The 18,926-nt window shown below is 32.6% G+C and overlaps 4 protein-coding genes and 1 long non-coding RNA gene across 7 annotated transcripts; 2 read left to right on the forward strand and 3 right to left on the reverse strand.

Annotated features, from left to right (window-relative positions):
- Positions 1-48: 48 nt before the first annotated feature.
- LOC114402617 lies at positions 49-3,092 on the reverse strand. The gene is made up of 3 exons (XM_028365268.1): positions 2,132-3,092; positions 1,842-2,016; positions 49-439 (listed from the first exon to the last, which is right to left on the reverse strand). The coding sequence occupies exons 1-3, from the start codon at positions 2,375-2,377 to the stop codon at positions 411-413; spliced, it is 450 nt and encodes a 149-aa protein (XP_028221069.1). The 5' UTR covers positions 2,378-3,092; the 3' UTR covers positions 49-410.
- A 1,613-nt stretch (positions 3,093-4,705) lies between these two features.
- On the reverse strand, positions 4,706-6,532 carry LOC114402627 (F-box/LRR-repeat protein 13-like). The gene is made up of 3 exons (XM_028365278.1): positions 5,489-6,532; positions 5,207-5,375; positions 4,706-5,105 (listed from the first exon to the last, which is right to left on the reverse strand). The coding sequence occupies exons 1-3, from the start codon at positions 6,473-6,475 to the stop codon at positions 5,080-5,082; spliced, it is 1,182 nt and encodes a 393-aa protein (XP_028221079.1). The 5' UTR covers positions 6,476-6,532; the 3' UTR covers positions 4,706-5,079.
- A 1,979-nt stretch (positions 6,533-8,511) lies between these two features.
- On the forward strand, positions 8,512-14,493 carry LOC114402637 (trigger factor-like protein TIG, Chloroplastic). 2 transcript variants are annotated; one of them, XM_028365289.1, is made up of 13 exons: positions 8,512-8,860; positions 9,298-9,381; positions 9,754-9,882; positions 10,241-10,329; positions 10,549-10,735; positions 11,114-11,204; positions 11,312-11,466; positions 12,649-12,741; positions 12,835-12,927; positions 13,335-13,415; positions 13,541-13,690; positions 13,923-14,018; positions 14,220-14,493. In XM_028365289.1, the coding sequence occupies exons 1-13, from the start codon at positions 8,558-8,560 to the stop codon at positions 14,295-14,297; spliced, it is 1,629 nt and encodes a 542-aa protein (XP_028221090.1). In that variant the 5' UTR covers positions 8,512-8,557; the 3' UTR covers positions 14,298-14,493. The 2 variants fall into 2 exon arrangements, with proteins under 2 accessions (XP_028221090.1, XP_028221098.1); XM_028365297.1 differs by lacking the exon at positions 9,298-9,381.
- A 132-nt stretch (positions 14,494-14,625) lies between these two features.
- Positions 14,626-17,519, reverse strand: LOC114402653 (phosphatidate cytidylyltransferase 3-like). The gene is made up of 8 exons (XM_028365308.1): positions 17,278-17,519; positions 16,328-16,484; positions 16,078-16,125; positions 15,915-16,001; positions 15,685-15,813; positions 15,515-15,571; positions 15,002-15,085; positions 14,626-14,837 (listed from the first exon to the last, which is right to left on the reverse strand). Exons 1-8 carry the CDS (start codon positions 17,343-17,345, stop codon positions 14,757-14,759), a joined length of 711 nt encoding a protein of 236 aa, XP_028221109.1. The 5' UTR covers positions 17,346-17,519; the 3' UTR covers positions 14,626-14,756.
- Positions 17,520-17,606: 87 nt separating this feature from the next.
- LOC114402663 lies at positions 17,607-18,537 on the forward strand. Of its 2 annotated transcripts, none has more exons than XR_003664491.1 (3): positions 17,607-17,739; positions 17,836-17,957; positions 18,086-18,537. It is a non-coding gene; the product is annotated as an uncharacterized LOC114402663 (long non-coding RNA). The 2 variants fall into 2 exon arrangements; XR_003664488.1 differs by having other exon boundaries at positions 17,635-17,743.
- Positions 18,538-18,926: the final 389 nt, after the last annotated feature.

Consider the following 18,926-nt stretch of genomic DNA (forward strand, 5'->3'; position numbering starts at 1 on the left):
TTTTTTATTTATAACTAGATTGATTTTGTAGCTCATGCATATGGGACATGAGTTTCAACGAGAAGCTAATTAACAAATTGATTTGTAGCTCACTGCGAATTTTTAGCTAATTGAGATTGCCTATGTAACAAGCAATTTTCAATATTAGGGAGCAGAAAAGCTCCCTTTAATAGGCTATTCACAACAGAAGAGCCTAAAAGATCACAAAATAGTCAATAACCATTAGTAGCAAATATGTCGCAGACTATGAACAATAAGTCAACACCTCTTAATTGCATATTTAGCAAACGTATCAGCAAGACCCCTATTCCTCTGCAAAAGAGCACGGGTTCTTTTTTGTTTAGGTCCAAGAAAAACAACTTTTAATCCCCCAAAAATGTAAAACCTTGAAAGTTAGCAAGAAACCATCTTCAATCAGATTGTTTTGACCATTTTGCACCTGTAAAGGAAAGCATAAGATTTTCAATGTGGCAATAAAATATATCACAACCTTTCTCTGCAGGTTTGAAGACCGATACTCTACCATATGAAAAAGAAATCTTTTTCTTTTATAAAATTCAACTAGATGTCTAGATCAAAGGAAGGTGGTTACACAGAATAAAGTAGAAGGGATTACTTACCATTCAAGATTCAACAAGCATAGGAAATCAGTATTTATAAAATTCAAGCACAAAAATAGTGATTCTATTACGATTTTCATTTCTAAACCCTCGGTTTTGATTACTGAAAGTTGAGTTAAAATTCACAAATTCACCTGATTTATGATGAATAGCATGCATACACATGATTCATATGTAAATGTTCTGTACCATCCAGATTTTAAAACATGAAAGAGATGTCCAACTCGTATTATAGTACCAATTGTGGAAGCAGAAATTAAGCAACAAGAATGGAGTTGATGTTTAGAGTGTTTGGATTCCCTTTTGAAACCTTGAAGTCAAAACCATAGTTTGGGCAAAGATTACAGGAGACAAGCTTTAACTCAATCCATGGTTTGGAGCTTGCAAAAACAGAAATTTAAGCACGCACATAATTTTAGCCATGAATCATGTGAAATAATTCCTAACAAATCAAATTGAACCTTAATACAAAAATTACAACGGGGCCTTATTCCAGGAGGTGGAGTTGACCAATGCCATTTGATTCTTTCAAAAATTCAGAAATCAAGTCTATAGTAAAACCACTCAGAACGAGGTCTGGTTAATGATTTCTCATAAATTTTTCATTTAAGGCTGTGTGTTGATAGGTGAAAAGGAATGAAATGAAGTAGAATGAACTAAATTGATACTAGGTTCCATTGTTTCTATTGTTTAAAATAGGATTGAATGGAATGGAACCTGGTGGAATGCACTAACCGCATTTCATCCTATACCAATTAGAGGGCACGAGATTAAACCATTGTTTTATGCTCCATCATAAAATGGTAACTTTAATCCATCTTGTTTCATCCCATTCAACTCACCATTAGATATACACACATAACTTTAGGCCTTCCTATACCCCCTTTTACCAAACAATAAATCTTATATTTGATTGGCTTTTCTCTTTAAAGAATCTCTTAGTCTTATCCTTACATGACCAAACCATTCCCAACGCTTTACACTAACAGTCCCAAGAAATGTGTGAGGAAGTCCATAATCAACATAGAACTTTGGAAAAAAATTTGATGACAAGGATAAAACCAAGCCCTTTACAAAATAAGACATTAACTGGATAACTATTGTAGTTATTCCCATTCCATAAAGCAATATTAAAAAAAAAAAAATCAGTGTGTCAATGTTCTGCATCTATGATAAGTGCTAAAAGAAAACAATAAGGGGTTTCATATGCCATTTCCATACCTTCCCATCGACATTCATAGAAATCAAATCCTGGAGATTTGCCAAATAAGTAGGCCATGACATTAGCAGGCATATCAACGGAGGAAGCAGGTATTTCCCTGTTTAACTCAAAAGTCTGCACCTTAGTGAAGGGGGAAGGCCGACTATCCAGTAGATCAGGAAACATAGATAGAACCTAGGAAACATGAAAGAGTGACAAGAATTTAGTTCAATCTTCAAACTACAATAAGGTAGCAACTATTAATCGAATTTCAAAATGCCATATTTGACAGATAATTACTTGTACTTACTTCAACGATACCAGTTGACAAGGCAACAAACTCAGCACTCCCCATCACTTCAAACATTTGAATCAACTTTAGTTGCAAATTAGGATCATTGGTGCAACCCAGAACATCAATATGCACTGTCTCCACAAAGGGAAGATTAGACTTGATGAAAAAACCATACAGGTCACAAACACTGTACGTAAAAGATTGGAACTTTGGCGTAAAAAGCTCAATGGCACAGTCAAAATACACTTCATCAACTTCCATGAGCGAAATATTCAAGTTCGTAAGCTGGGGGCAAAAATTGTGAACCTCTTGAGTTTGCCACCGCAGTACTGACAACCAAACAGAGACAAAGTAGTCAAATTAACGCAGCCCCTAAAAGGATTAAGAAACTCCTCCAGCCCACACTCGAAAACACAATCATAAAGGTCTAATTTTTGAAGAGAAACCAAACGAAAGGATGTGATGTCAGTGGATATGTCAGAAAGGTTGAGGGTGGTGAGGGATTGACAATGGGAGAGTTGAGAAAAATTTCCTACGATGGTGTTGTTTGGTGGTGCCAAGATGCTAAGAACCTGAATGGCGGCGGAGATTGGTGGTGTGAGGGTAACATAGTCAATGATGGAATCGATGGTTTTGGCAAGATCAAGTTTTTTGTCTTGGCACTTGAAGTTGAGATGGTAGACATTGGTGGAAGCGTCTCTGCGAGACAAGAAATGGTAGACGAAGGAGCGGAAGAGGAGAGAGTCGTTGTTGAAGGAGGAGGAGTGGAAGTTGAGGATGGGAAGGGAAGTCCAAATGTACCTCCACCACTTACTCAAAACGCTCGTTTGAAGGGCTGCTTTTGCGTCCAGAGATGAAAGTCAAAGTATGCAATGGAATCCTCCTCCTTCAATCTCTTCTTCTTCCCATCTTCAACTTCAATTGAATCCTTCATCCTTCCTATAACCAAACCCTACTATTATTTTCTTTTCTTGTTTGAATTGCAATTCCCTCTTGTCTGAACTACTTTTCTAAATACTATTGATTTCATTTAATTTCCTTCCACTTTTCTTTTTTGAAAATAATTTTATTTTATATAGTTCATTTTAGAAATTCATTTTATTCTCTTTTCAAGTTTTACAAAGTCATATTTTTTTATTGGAGTCTTGTCTTAAGTAGACTTATATATATATATATAAATTCATTTCATTATCTTTCACTATTTTTTTCTTTCACTTTCCTTGTTTTAACTAAATTTTTCTAGATATTTATTTCATTTCACTCTTTTTTTCTTTATTTTTTTTAATCACAGTGTCTCTCGTCTTGATTAGACTTTTCTAGAAACTCATTTCATTCCATTCTTTTTCACATCTCTATTTTTATTTTTCCAAGACTCTTTCACATCTCTTATAATTTTTTTCTTTCACTTTCTTTTTTTAAAAATTGCAATATCGTCTTAATAGACTTTTCTAGAAATTTATTTTATTTTATATTTTTTCACACCTTTTATTCTTTGTTCGAATAAAAGATGGCGGAAGAAAATAATAATGAAATATATGAATATAAAATATTACCGAAAGCTTAACTGAATTTCACAAATTCACCTAATGTATGATTCACAAAATGTTTGCCCACATATGATAAATACACAAATGCTCAGTACGGTACCATCCTGATTTTAAAACATGAAATAGATATCCAAATTGTACCGTTGTTGCTCTTGCTAGGAGTCGGATATACAAACAGTATCAATTGTGAAAACGAAAATAATGCAATGAGAATGAAGTTGGTGTATAATATGTTCTGATGTCCCTTTTAAGAACGTCAAAACCACAGTTTGGACAAAGTTAGAAGAGACAACTTTTAGCTCAAACCTTAAGCTTGGAACATTCCAAATGAAAATTCAAACACATGTAATTTTAGCCATGATATATAAAAATGGAAAGACGAGTAACTTGTGTAAATGACCAATGGTTTTGCTTGACATTTCACTGCTCCTATTATTAAAGGCAAAAAACATTCATACACTGCAATTACAAATCATAAGACATCCCCTCTTTGCTGCATATTTAGCAAACTTAGCCATGAATCGTGTGAAATAACATATCAAATTGAACCTTAATACAACAATTACAAAGGTGCCTTATCCCAGGAGGTGGAGTTGATCAATGTCATTGGATTCTTTCAAAAGTCAAGTTTATTTATGATAAAACCAAAACAACTCACAACAAGGTCTGGTTAATAATTTCTCATATATTTTTCTTATAAGGTTATGTGCTAATAGATGAAACGGAATGAATTCGAACCCATGACCAACAAGTCACCAAGGCACAACTTTACCACTGCACCAGGGCTTGCCCTCAAATATGAGCTAACTAATTTTGTTTTTGCATATAACTAAATATGTACTTTTGCTTTTGGCCTAGAATTCATATAACTGAATATGCACTTTTGCTTTTGCATCTCTTTTCCTATGCAGGTTAGATTGCATGTACAGGTGCCACCATCATTGGCATGTTAGGATTGTTACACAAGGATCGTAGCAGAGTTTATGAAGCAAACAAAGGTCTCTATCAAGTCCAAAGGCTGTGAACGAATATCTTGAGCAGCAGAAGGAAAAAATGACAAATTTGATAAATAAAAAAAACCCCACAAGCTGCTGGTTGTAGGTGATATATAATTGAGAATCTGAGATTCCCTATGTAATTGGCAATCTACAATATTAGAGAGCAAAAAGGCTCCCTTCAACAGGCTATTTACAACAAAACAGACTAAAGATCCCAAAATAGCCAATAACCATTCGTAGCAAATATGACACTGACTATGAACAATAAGTCAACCGTCTTTGCTGCATATTTAACAAATTTATGAGCAAGACTCCTATTCCTTAAAGAACATTTGTAATTCTTTGTCAAGACTAAAGAGAAACTACTTATAATCCCCCAAAAGATAAAAGTACCAAAGTTAGCAGGAAGCATCTTCAATCAGATTGTTTTGCACTCTTTTGAACCTGTGAAGGAAAACATAAGATTTGTAAAAATTCAGGCAGATAAATTGCGATTGTGTTACATTTTTCATTTATAAAAGAGGTTTTATATACCCTTTTCATACCTTCCCATTCATGGAAATCAAATGCAGGAGATCCACTAAATAAGTAGGCCATGACATTAGGAGGTATAACAAAGGAGGAGGAAGGTCTATCCATGTTTAACTCGAAAGTATGCACTCTAGAGAAAGGGGAAGCCCGACCATCCAGTAGATCAGGAATCATAGCTAGAGCCTAGGAATATGGAATATCAAAGACGAACAAAAACTTAGTTCAAATTTCAAATTACAGTAAGGAAGCAACTGTTAATGAAAATACTATATTTGACAACAGATAATTATACTTACTTGAATGATAGCAGGTGATAAGGATACAAACCGGGCACTTCCCATCATTTCAAACAATTGAATCAGCAAAAGCAGTGAATCAGTGTCGTTGGTCAAACAACCCACATCAATATCCACTTGTTCTATAAAAGGAAGGTTGCCCTCAATAGAAAAATCATACAGATCAGAGTCATGGTATCTAAAATATTGAAGCTTTGGCGTGAAAAGCTCAACAACACAATCAGAATCAAACATTTCATTCATTCCCATCCAGGAAATGCTCAAGTGGGTAAGTTGGGGGACGAAGATTTGAAACCTGTGGATTCCACCATAATACTGACAACGATGAAGATACAAGTGTTTCAAATTAACGCAACCCCTAAAAGGGTCGAGAAGCTCTTCCACCCCACACTCGAAACGACAATCCAAAAGGTACAAGTTTTCAAGGGAAACGAAGTCAAAGGTTGTTGTTTCAGTGGATATGTGAGCAAGTTTGAGAGTGGTGAGGGATTGACAGAGAGAGAGTTGAGGAAGCTTCCCAATGACACATTCAGCGAGGATGCTAAGAACCTGAATGCTTGTGAGTGAAACATGGTCAACGACGGAGTCAACGATGTGGCCATCTTCAAGTTCATCTGTGCAAGCAAAGTTGAGCTCGTAGACGTTGCTGGAAGAGTCTCTGCGAGATAAAACATGGTCCACGAAACACTGGAAGTAAAGAGAATCGTCGAAGGAAGAGTCGCAGAAGTTGAGGACTGGGAGGGAAGTCCAAACGTGCGTCCATCGCTTGCTCAAAACGCACGTTTGAACAGCTGATTTTGCGTCCAAAGAGGAAAGTATGCGATGAAGCACTTCATCGGGTAAGTTGCTGAGTCTGTCCTTCTTCACTACTCTGCTCCTCTTCTTCTCCTTTGCTGCTACTCCTAACTTTCGAGCTTCTCTAATTTTAACATCAATCCAACTTTTCGTCACTCCACTCTTATAGATGGAGTATCTTTCCTTCTCCATCCCTTTCCCCTTTTTCTTCTTCAATCTTTTCTCTTCTTTCTTCTTTCTTAGGTCTAAGTTTACTTTTGTAGTAGCTCATTTCATTATCATTTCATTTTATCTAATTATTGAAAGTCGAATAAACTCATAAAATTTACGACCCTTCAAATTTTAAAAGGATATTTTTCTCACATTTTTTCACATCTAGATATAAAAGATAACAAAAAATAACTATATATTTAAAATCACTCTAAGAACAATCTTTTATGACGTTACTCTTACTATTTAATAACTTTTTTATATGTTTTCTTTTATTAAAAAAGATATATATTTATTCATTTTATAAATGCAAGTACTTTCTTGATTTTTTTCATTTGATTTTATTTGGCTCTCTTTTTTTTTCCACCTCTCTTGAGCTAAGTGGATTTTCTTTTAAAATTTCATTTCATTTCAGTTTTTTCTTTAAAAGCACATTTCATTTCATTTCAATATGTTTCTCCATAAACAATTTTTTTTTTATTTATATCACATCTCTTCTTTATAGAACAAAGATAACAAAAATTAAAAATTATGTATATAAAATATTTCCAAGAACAATTTTTGTTACGTTACTCTTTCTCTTTAACTTTTTGAGTTTTTAGATGTGTTTTATTTTAGATTAAATTATAATTTTATTGTCCTGTTTTCTAAAATAAGTCATTTTGGTCTTGTAGGATGTTGAAAAAATAATAAACCACTAATATATTTATTTTATTTAATTAAATATATTAACTTTATTTTCTATATATCATTAACCAAAATTTATTATTTTTTTTTAAATTATCAAAATTTATAAATTAAATTATTTAATATATAAATATTTTTAATTTTATTTTGATATTTTTATCCTACCAATTTATAACTGAATTATATGTTAATTAATTTTAATATAAAGATTATTTTACTCTAATTATTTATGTAAAATTTTAAAAAATTATATGTTAAATATTTTTAATTTATAAATTTTGATAATTTGAAGAAAAAAATAATAACTCTTCACTACTTATACATAGAAAATAATATTAATATAGTTAAGCGAATAAAACAAATATTTTATTACCATGTTTATGAATAATTTTACACAAATAATTAGAGTAAAAATAATTTTTATATTAAAATAAATTTATAAAAAAGTTATGTAAATAATTTACATATTAATTTATGAAATTTAATTATAATCTGGTAAAATAAAAATGAAATATTTAAACTATTCAAAATAAAAATATATAAAATGATATAAAATAAAATTGAAAAGATTTATATATTAAATATTTTTTTAATTTATAAATTTTGATAATTAAAAAATATTAATAACTAGTAACTAATGATGCATAAAAAAATAATGTTAATATATTTAACTAAATAAAATAATTATGTTAGTGATTTATTACCTAATGCCTACATAAACTCTCCTACAGCACCAATCTATTATATATTGAATTAAATAAAATTACAATTTAACTTTTTTTTTTATAATTCAATTAGTAAGTTTGAACATTAACTATAAGGACACTTAAAGAAATTGACATGTCCTAATTTTGCACTATCCATTGTCCCAATATAAATTTGTTCAACAAACAAACTCTCGAAAATAAATAATATCACCAAAGAGCAATACCAATATATTTATTCATTTTTAAAAAAAATTCAAGATAAAGCTTCCAAATTTATTCGTCATTGGCCTAAAACAAGTTTCTCAAAATTTTAATTATCGTAAATTTCAATTTATTAATATTAGTTTTATTTATAATATAATATAATGTCTTTCATGTAACATAATGCAATTGCAATATACTAGATTTATTACACTCGGCAAAAAAAAAGTATACTAGATTTATTATATTAGAAAATGTAACACAATGTACACATTTCCTCGCACGATTATTCAACAGCTGACACATTCTATTCTATAACTGTAAACTCTGAAACTTTGGATTGAACCACCAGAAAATTACTGAAATTATTACATTTTGATTTAAAAATAAATATTTAAAAGACAATATCTATCTTTTATCCGAGCAACAAGCTCTGTGTTGTGTGTTGTGTGTTGTGTGCTCAGAGACAATGGAACTCTGTACTCGAACCTTCACAAGTTTCCTTCTTTTCAATCCTTCTTTCTCTCCAAACTCTGTTTTTCTTCGTGCTAATCCCAACGCTACAACACCCTTAAAATTCAATTCCCTTAAACTCTCATCGTTTTCGCCTCATGTTCACCTCTTTCAACCCTTTCTCTCTCCTCACATTTCTTCTCCCTTCACACTCTCAGCTGCTGCTTCTGCTTCTTCTTCTTCAGTTGCAGTTGGCACTGAACAGGACCGTCTTCCAGCAGAATTGAAGGTTACTGAAACAGAGGAACCCAAGTCCAGAGTATGTTCTTTTTTTTTTTTTTAATCCATTTCCCCCAGTTTTATGTTGCATCCTTTAAAGTGGTGTGTAGATTTCTAATAGCCCATTTTCCCAAGAATCTTACATTGCTATTTTTCTTTAAAAAATATTATATTTTTGGGTTTATTTGGATATTGGTTAGTGTTTGGTTCAACTCAACAATAATCATTTGTAATTTGCTATATAATTTATAAAGGGGTAATGATAATTGTGAAATATATGCAAGGTCTATTTTTCTCTTCAACATGACCATATCTTGTCCCTTAACAATAGGAGAGGATTCAAATTCGCTGCAAGCATTATTAGTCAATAGCAAAAGAAAGCCTTAAAAATAAGATATTGGTAAGCAATTAAGCATATCTTCTGGACCAGAATTCATATCACTGAATATGTACTTTTGCATTTCTTTCCCTTTGTAGGTTAGATTGCATGTGGAGGTGCCATCATTGGTATGTGAGGATTGTTACAAAAGGGTCATAACAGAGTTTATGAAGCAAGCAAAGGTGCTATGGGGTTATACTTATGTTTTATATAATTATATAATATAATTGTCTTTCTCATATTCTGCCTCAAAGTAAATATGCAGCAAATAATTGTTGTCAGTGAATACAGTGCACTTTATTTTGTCTGTCAGGAGGATTTCCAGTTTATAATTTCTAGTTTCTAAACTTGAAACTATAACTATAACATTTCATTGAAAATTTGGGGTTACTAAACTTAAGGCCTGTGCTCTATTCCTTTCATATATGAATTTACTGCATCATCATATATATGATAAGTAGTTTTGCTTGAGATTGTCATGGATCCCAGGTTTCAGCATCTAAGGGCTGCATGTTATCTTTATGAGCTAATTTACTGTTGTTTTAAGTCAACAGATCCCTGGATTTCGCCCTGGAAAGAAAGTTCCAGAAAACATTCTTATTAGTTATGTTGGGAGTCAAAATGTTCAGAAGGCTACTATTGAATCTATATTAAGGAGGACACTCTCGCATGCTATGACATCAGTATGTTGTAATATAATTTCTATTTTCTTATTTTTGATATCCTTATTTTTTCTCTTGATGTTTTTTTTTTTTTTTACAATTTTGGATTCATTGTGTTTACTTGCAATTATATCTGTTAATAGTTCCCTGATCTTGAAATTTTTACTTCATTCTTGTAAGACAAGCTTATTGGTTCATGCACATTGCATAAGCATAAACGGATCTTTGAGGACTTGATACTGATCAACAAATTAAAAAATATATATCTTTATAATTTCATGATCATTTGTCCAAGGTTATTACTGAATAAAGTGGATTATTAGATCTAGTAATATTCTGATTTTACACTTAAGCATTTCATAATTAACTTTGCTTATAGGTTACTGGAAGGGCTTTGCAGGACTCAGTACAAATAGTGACTAAGTTTTCTGAGATGGAGGAGACATATTCTTCTCTTGGGTCTCTTAGGTAATCTATAGGTTAAGCTTTTTGAAATATATTTTCCATTAGACTCGTTATTTTTCTCTTCCTTTGCAGCATCTGTAATACTAAAACTATATTCTGTCATAATATAGAGAAAAGGAAGACTATCATTAAGAATGCTAATATCGTTAGAATGTCAGCCAATGATTTCTACAGACAGATTATATTAACTATTCTCTCTTACTTCACTTCTCCAATCTCCAGATATGATGTCCTTGTTGATATTGCACCAGAAATCAAATGGATTCCCGATAATAATGCATACAAAAATTTAAAGATTGTTGTTGAGATAGATAGCGATATAGATGCTCACAGAGCATCTGAACAAGAATTTAGAAGGCGTTATAAATCCATTGGTGCACTGAAAGTGGTTATTGACAGAGGGCTACAGGTGACTAAATTTAATTTCTACCAGTCTGCTGGCATACAACCATTTGTTTTTTTTTAATATAATTATTTACTAGAAATGCTATTCATTTGAAACTTTCACGAATCATTTTATTCATAATACTTCCAAGTTCTATAAAGCAAGCACAAACTATATAGATTTCCTCATGTATGTTTTATATTTAGTTGTGGCTGATACAATGAAGGATATTTACTGATTATTTTTTATGGTTTCTTTACTATCTCATACTAATAAATAACTGTCATACAGGGACTATTTCCTTCAGTATGTATTTATTATCTTGGTAATTAAGATTCGTATTAATAATTTCGACTAGTCTACCCAAAATAGCCAGCTGCTACAATTTTTTACTGTTCACAGGTTGGAGATGTTGCTGTCCTTGACATCTCAGCAACAACCATTGATCAAGATGAATCAAATGTTAAAAGTATTCCTTCTGCTGAAAGTAAAGGTCGGGTGATGTGCTTGAAGGATGATAATAAAATGATAAATGATAGAAGTCTTTTTTTTGTAATACATCGTGAACATATTTCCTCTAAACCTATATTAGATATGCAGGCTTTAATTTTGATACAGAATATGGTGAACAAGTATTACCGGGTTTCCTTGATTCTATAATTGGAATTCAACGAGGTGAATCAAAGTCTTTTCCTCTTGTATTTCCTGAAACATGGAAGCAAGAAAATCTTCGTGGTGTTCATGCTCAGTTTACTGTAAGTTTCTAATGCTGAATCAGAGAAGTTTAACCATTGTAGGGACATGACCTGGCATGATAGTTTTTTTCTTTTGGTCCTTTCGTTACCAAATTCTTCATAATAAATACTTTTTGGCCATATACCTTGTACAATTTATGGTGCTTTTTCATATCCTTACGAAACAGTTATTGTCTTTAAAAGAGGGAGTAACACTTTCTTTTCTTACATTAGTATGTTTATGGTTTTAGCTTTGTTACTCCAGCAGATTTTAAGTTCCAGTTTTTATCTTTGCATTTACGTACTAGAAAGAGGATGAAAGCAAGAAATGAAGCTTTACCTTTCTTGTTCAGCTTGTGTAGTCGTATCGTAGCCCCATCGTACAGTAACCATGCTCTAGCTAGAAGTTTTCTAGTGTTTTCCATACATGATCCTAAAATCAAAAATCAAATCCCTACAGATAACTATAAAATGATTGTGCAATGGTTCAAGTAGCTGCTGCATTTCATTATAAAAAATTCTATTCTTATGATGATGCTTTTGCTTGGTATTATAAAAATAATAATAAAATTATAAATCTTTGTTCGAATATCTATTCTTCTAATAATCTAGATGATCTTGAGAATTCCATCCTGTTTGCTAGTCAAGCTAGTAATCCCTTTCAGTTCATAAGCAAGATTCTGCTTATCTCAGCAACTATAGGTTGGTTGACGGCAAGGAAGTGAAGTTTTCCCCTATCCTGTATGATTTTTAGAAGTCTGTAGGTAGAATAGCTGCCCTAGGCAAAAGACTCTGAAAGCAGTGATTCATTAGATAGAGAAGTTGTGAAAAATTCTTGGCGTGAAAGAAGGACACGACTTCTCTCTAGCCTAGCACCCTTTCCCTCAAACTTGAGAACAGGCATCTCAGAAGGGAAGTTTTTTAACTTTCAGGCAATGTTGTCTAAATTGACTTCTTGCTTTCCATTGGAGGGGATAGTTTATCCCTCTGCCAAAATTAAACTATATTTGCTCTCAATGGGAATGGGATTCAAACTCTGAATTTTCTAAATTGTGTACACAATGCTCAACTCATTTTCATGAGTACAACATTAGGTGCATGTTTGGATCTCATCATTTGCTTGTAGCTTGCTTAAACACACCTTTGGCTGCATATATAGCTTTAACTGATTTTGATTATTGTAAATACTTTCATGCATAACAGGTTGAATGCAAAGAACTTTTTTACAGAGATTTACCAGAGCTGAATGATTCTATTGCTGATAAGCTTCTTCCTGAATGCACCACAGTGGAGCAGGTGATATTTTTACCCTTAAGTATGATTGTCATGTAAATTGAGGAATTATGTTGAATTAAATTTAGGGTAAAATTCTCTAGCATGAATTGCCAGGTCAAAGACTTATTGTTACAGAAATGCCTAGAGGTGGAGCAAACAGCTAGAGAACAAGCAACTGATAATGCTATCTTAGATCAGATTTCTAAGGTAACATTACAATATGCATGCTTATACATTGTGAATAATGATGTGCTTCTGACATGGATACACTAGAGTTATTATTATTATTTTCTGGTAGGCATATAATGATTATCAAGAAGGACTTCAATTTTCTGTAATAAGATGATAAGACCTATGTTTCCTTATGAACCTCATGGTTGATTTTTAATCATAAAGTATCTTGTAAATCATCTATATCATATCAAGTATGGTGGTAAGTATATCCTCGGAAAAAATCTGATTCTGACGTTTATGAAACAAGTTACCTTTAAATTTGGATTCCCTCTCTTTGGCCCTTTTGTACCAATAATTCTTGTAATGAATTTTATGCTGCAAGAAAACATTGGAGTATGTAAAGTTTATCACAAAAGATCTGTGCATCTTGTCATTTTCAGATTGTAGAAGTTGATATACCTAAATCCTTGTTTGAGGAACAAGGAAGGCAGCTTTATGGAGCCAACCTATTAGAAATACAGGTATTGATTGCAAGTTGCATCATTTTCATGCCAATCAGGCAACTTGGATTCCAAATTTTTTTACATTTATTCATGATTTAATGCAAAAAAAAAAAATTAAAATAATAATAACTCTCCTCTCTCAGGCAAAAATGAAACTAAATGAGCAGCAGCTGGCGACTCTGTCAAGTTCGAAGGCTGTGAACGAATTTCTTGAGCATCAGAAGGAAAATATAACAAATTTGATAAAACAGAGTCTGGCAGTTGGTGATATTTATAAGCGTGAAAATCTGCAGGTAGTGAGTTTGATTAAGATACGTTTCCATTATAAATATTTGCTCAGGTCAAGCTGACAACAAAATCTTTCCCCTTGTCAAAAGATTACAAGTGTATTATAGGCCACCCCAATTTTGTGATTGAGAAATAACATTTGCTTTCCACATATCACTTGCTTTTTAATTAAACTGTCTAGTGTAATTGGTGAATGTTTTTGCTTATTGGAATGATTTGTGCATGTATGTTTTTTAGTTTGTTACTGAGGACCTTGTCAAAGAGGTTGAGAATTCCATTGCTGAATTCAAACGTCAAAACCAAGAATATGATGAGGAACGGGTGAAGGGACAGGTTTGTGCCATGCTTCTAAGTTTGTTGACTGTTGTTTATTGTTTTGGCTGCTTCATTGTTTCATATATGCATATACAAAACCACAAATATCTTGAACCATCTTCAAAATGGTCCATGAACTGATAAGCATTTCTAAAGCATAGCATGTTGATTCTATACAATGTCTAGACAATTTATCTGATCTTTTTTACTTTCCTGAAGGTTCAAGAAATACTAGAAGGAGCTAAAGTGCTTGAATGGTTGAGAGAACATGCAGAGGTTCAGTATGTAACTAAATGAGAGACGAGCACTAGCCAAAACAAATAAGGAAAATGAAATTGCAGGTTCATTTGAATGAGTTTTGTTACAGCGGATGTAAGTTGTGAGAAAATAACTATTCTTGATTGAATTTTGAAGAAAGAATATTAAGAGTAGAATAGTGCATTACAAGTTTGTATATTGAGACTTTGATGATAAATTAATAGTAGATATTAGATAACACTAACAAAAAACAGTATTGAAAAACACCAACATATTTCTCATTACAATTCCGCTTTAAAGTGTCAATGTTAAGCCCTAAAGGAAAAGAAGGAATGTCACTTGCAAGGATCGCTACACTCTACTTAACATAGTTCAGCAGCTAAAAAAGAGGTCTAAATTTTTTTTTCACTAATCTCCACCACTTGTTCCAACAGGGTCTTCATCTACAAATATAACACTAATTGAATCATATGCTTTATTAAGTGTATAGTGAACTTGTCATAAACGCCTTTGCTGCAATATCTGCCCGAGTTTTGTGTAGAGAGATAGCTGCTCCTCTGAACCAAGGTTCCTCATTATCTACATAAATAAAACATTGTAAATGATTTTACAACAAAACACTTGAGCGTCACACCTATGTGTAATGTATTCTGTTTGACTTATATGTGTCCAACATTGGAACTGAAAGAAAACAGAATCCTCTAATTTTCACATGATTGAAAATTGCTTAAACTAAGACTCACCTGGTCCAATAACGTCTCAACTGAATAGTCTTGGCCTACAACGAACGATTGATGGTAAATGTAGACGAAAACAGCCATTACCATCTGCAGAGGATGCATAACACAGTATAAAACACAACAGTCACAGAATCACAATAGCTGCAGAGTTATTTGTGTACTTTACTTTATAGCAAGTCATGTAAAGCAGCTCATGATTTATGATGAAATTGAAAGTGCTGAGCATTGAAACAAGGTGTTTATAGCGAGGGCAAATAAATTTTTAGTAATGAATCAATTTCACTTTAATAAGTCAAGACAATGGAATATCTTAGCTCATCGATAACAAAACGGTAGATATAAAATAAAGAAAATCCCCAAATACTTAAAGCAAGATCAATCATAGCAGTTACTGATTATTGACTAACTATAATACTATAAAAAATTTGTAAAGTGTATCCTGAATTGAGAAATAGCCTATTCAGATATAAACCAAGGATAATTCTTATTCTAGTACATAAATATCTATGAGCAAACCTGGCAGTCCATTCTGTCTGTAAATCCACCATGTCCAGGTATACTGTCGCCAAAGTCCTGTAATCATTGAAAGAGATCGATGCTATATGCTATGTTTGGGAGTTTCAAAGTGAATGGAAAAAGGGTGATGGGTACAAAATAAATGTCTTGTATAAAGAGCAAGAACAGACTTTGATTTTAAAAGCTCTTTTGAAACCACTAGCAAAAAAACCTCCAAATGGTGCTATAATTGATGCAAATAGTCCCATCCACAAGGCATCCCACTGTACTGGCAAAACTGCTATCTCTTTCCAAGGAAGCTACAAAATGTTGCAAAATGAAAAACTTAGACTTAAATTCTTAAGTTTAGTGGCAAAACTGCTATCTCTTTGTAATTATTAGGATTTTTTTTGGCACTTACCCAATGAGAAATCAATCCTGGCAATGGAATATAATCTGGCTTAAAAATTGGGTCAGGGTCACACTGAAGCCAACCAGTTGCTAAATCCTGAATTTATTTCACCATCATTAGCAGCAGCATAAATATTTCCTCCTAGATGACTGCACCAAATCAAGATTGTTACCTTCCTTGGACATGTTAGCCACTGGAAGCGACCTAAGAAGTTTGCAAACTGCACAAACATAAGTGACATCATCATGCAAAGCAATTATACTGAAAAATATCATTAAATCAACTTAAAGAGGAGGTTGTGAGTTAAACACAAGATCTAGTAGAGCAATAAAGAAGGTGTAAAGTTTGAAAGTTTTTTGGGATGGTAGTTGCTTAGCATTTTCCTGACATAAGAAGTGGCTAAACAAAAGCAGAATGCTTACCGTGAATGCAGCAATCATAGTGGCAACAGACGCTCCAATGAAACCTTCCCAGGTTTTCTTTGGAGAAAGCTTTATCAGAGGTGTTCTCCCAAAATAGAAACCGAAGAAATACGCACCAACATCATTCATGGCAATAAGGGATGCAGGGAAAAGAAACCTTTCATAATAATATTAACATGTTAGGTTGTAACAATAAAAAAAATAAAACCATTTAAAGCATGAAAATCATAATGGTTGGTAATACCAACGCAATTACTGATATTACTCATATTAGAACCTCTATAGAATTTCCATTTAGTGAGGAAAAAACATAGATAGTGCTTTTGCAGGAAAGTGAAACTCTTTGGGAGCACAAAAATCATGATATCATGTTTATAGAGTCCCGTTATTTGTGTTCTTTTTTTCCTCTTCCTTAATAATGAGAAATCTTAATACCAGTCAATCAAACCACAAATTTCATAGAAAAATCTTTAATATTTTTTAGCAACCACATAGTTAATTCAAAGACAACTAAAATTCAAATTATTATATCTGATTATCCTCTTACTCAAGTTCATAACAATACCAAAGTCAACACATAAAAAAACAGAAGATATTTTTCTTTCAATACATTAATGTATGCAAAAATATATTTTTTTCCACAACCATACAGTAAGTTGGAACAAAAACAAGAATTAGAGAAAGTTGACAGGAAACAAAAAACAAAGATGCAATTTATTAAAAAGAAATTATTAGAGACTATTTCTTGTTTATTGATTTAAAGTGTCCTTTATTGTAAGTAACTGTGTTCAACAATTTTCTGATCAAATGTAAATGAAGCTAGATTGCATAGAATCATATTTGGAAAGATGTTTAAGCTAAAATCACTAAAATAGGAAAGCATAAACTCTAAAAGAGAATTAGAAAATGCAGATTTCATCATCAAAGTAATATAACAGAAGTCATGTTACCAGAATATCCCTGCAAATATGTTGGCTACAGTGAACGCAGACTGGGTAAACACAACAATAAGTATCATATGTGTCCATGCATACTGGCCAAACTGATACTTGTAATATCTCTTCTTCAATGAAAGAATAAACCATACAAAACCTGAAATCACAGATGAAATGTGTTATAAGTGATCAATGATCAATTCCTGGACTTCGAGGGCCAGACCTCCCAAGCACGAAAATAAAAGAAGATACGTATTGGATTGAATGTTCATGCTGCCTTCTTTCATTAGATGGGTATTTATAATGAATTTACAATAACAGAATTTGTATTTTTGTGTGGACAGGTCCTAACAGAAAGGGAATATTCTTAGTAATGGCAGACAAGGATCAAGGACTATTCCCCTGATATCCAGCTCAGCAATTCCAGCTCATCATGGCTCCTCTCAACGGGTGTTAACGGCTAGTGAAGTCCTTCAGGTAGGTAGGTGCTCTGATCTTCCTTTTGGGTCTTGTTCCTGGGTTGCTATCAAAATGACTTATTCGGGAATGATTTTTTTTTTTTTTAAATTACAGGCAACAAACACTTGAACCCCCAGAAGACTAGGTTAATAGGATATTAGATAGCAAAATTAAGTTACTTAACAGGATTGATTCAGATTTATGAGGAATATGTCCAACAAAGACAGGACCTATAGGTATTTTGATTATAATTATTCATGTTTTCTCTCTTACCAAATTTTGGTGACAATTATGAATGAAGCATTTGGAAGTACTAACCTGCAATATATAAGAAGTAGCAAATAACCATCTGATACTTTATCAGGTTGCTCACAAATCTATACAAGAATTTATCTGAAGTCACTGTATTCACAAGTTGTTGACTGAGAATACGGCCATATACGAATAGCATTGCTGTGAAGAAATAATGCCTGGACATTGCATTTAGAATCATATCTTTGTGAAACACTATGTATTAAACACTTCTCATATGCACATGATCATTTAGAAATTACAGTAGCATGAATACTTACCAGTTCAAAAACTTAAACTTAGGGAGACGTTTATCTTGAGTTGCTCTTCTAAGTAGATTGAAGAGCTCACTGGCCATAAATATTTGGATAACCACAACCATGGCCCAGATGTAAAGATGACCCAAGTATATGATTAGTGAAACACTTGCTAGCATCCACAGAGATGAGTATGCACGGATCCACATTGATTTGTATTTGGATTTATCATTGACAAGTAAATTGTTTCCATTTGATTTGCTTATCTCCGCAGGAATCTGGCACAAAAAAGATAGCATCAGTTTCAAATTCTCCAAAATGAAATTTCTTTTTCTTCTATTTCCCCGGCCCCTTTTCTACAATATTTGATTAATGATTAGTAATGTATACATAAGTTAATGGGAAGTTCATATTCAATAATGATTTCATCATCTGCATGTAATGTATCTTATAAAAAGAAGAAAAAATAGCATTTTAAATGCCAACCGAATGGATCAATAATAATAAGGAGGCTTTGGAAACATATAAAGCTGGATTTGATTAGGATACCACAACAACAAAGCCTTATCCCACTAAGTGAGATTAGATACATGAATCACACGATGCTATTCGACATGGATAAAAACCTAAATTTTAGAAATATTATTAAGTCTAAGA

Source organism: Glycine soja, chromosome 2, assembly GCF_004193775.1.
Source record: "Glycine soja cultivar W05 chromosome 2, ASM419377v2, whole genome shotgun sequence".
NCBI lineage: Eukaryota > Viridiplantae > Streptophyta > Magnoliopsida > Fabales > Fabaceae > Glycine > Glycine soja.

Excerpts from the sequence above, each read along its gene's own strand:
- LOC114402617 (XM_028365268.1), bottom strand. The coding sequence starts at position 2,377 with ATGGAAGTTGATGAAGTGTATTTTGACTGTGCCATTGAGCTTTTTACG. Across the intron at positions 2,017-2,131 it reads TGTCAACTGGTATCGTTGAA|GTTCTATCTATGTTTCCTGA; the intron begins GTAAGTACAAGT and ends CATGTTTCCTAG. Across the intron at positions 440-1,841 it reads CTATGAATGTCGATGGGAAG|GTGCAAAATGGTCAAAACAA; the intron begins GTATGGAAATGG and ends TTTCCTTTACAG.
- LOC114402627 (XM_028365278.1), bottom strand. The coding sequence starts at position 6,475 with ATGGAGAAGGAAAGATACTCCATCTATAAGAGTGGAGTGACGAAAAGT. Across the intron at positions 5,376-5,488 it reads TATCACCTGCTATCATTCAA|GCTCTAGCTATGATTCCTGA; the intron begins GTAAGTATAATT and ends CCATATTCCTAG. Across the intron at positions 5,106-5,206 it reads TGATTTCCATGAATGGGAAG|GTTCAAAAGAGTGCAAAACA; the intron begins GTATGAAAAGGG and ends TTTCCTTCACAG.
- LOC114402637 (XM_028365289.1), top strand. The coding sequence starts at position 8,558 with ATGGAACTCTGTACTCGAACCTTCACAAGTTTCCTTCTTTTCAATCCT. Across the intron at positions 9,382-9,753 it reads AGTTTATGAAGCAAGCAAAG|ATCCCTGGATTTCGCCCTGG; the intron begins GTGCTATGGGGT and ends TTAAGTCAACAG. Across the intron at positions 11,467-12,648 it reads GTGTTCATGCTCAGTTTACT|GTTGAATGCAAAGAACTTTT; the intron begins GTAAGTTTCTAA and ends CATGCATAACAG.
- LOC114402653 (XM_028365308.1), bottom strand. The coding sequence starts at position 17,345 with ATGATACTTATTGTTGTGTTTACCCAGTCTGCGTTCACTGTAGCCAAC. Across the intron at positions 15,572-15,684 it reads AAAGAGCTTTTAAAATCAAA|GACTTTGGCGACAGTATACC; the intron begins GTCTGTTCTTGC and ends CAATGATTACAG. Across the intron at positions 15,086-15,514 it reads CAGACAGAATGGACTGCCAG|ATGGTAATGGCTGTTTTCGT; the intron begins GTTTGCTCATAG and ends CATCCTCTGCAG.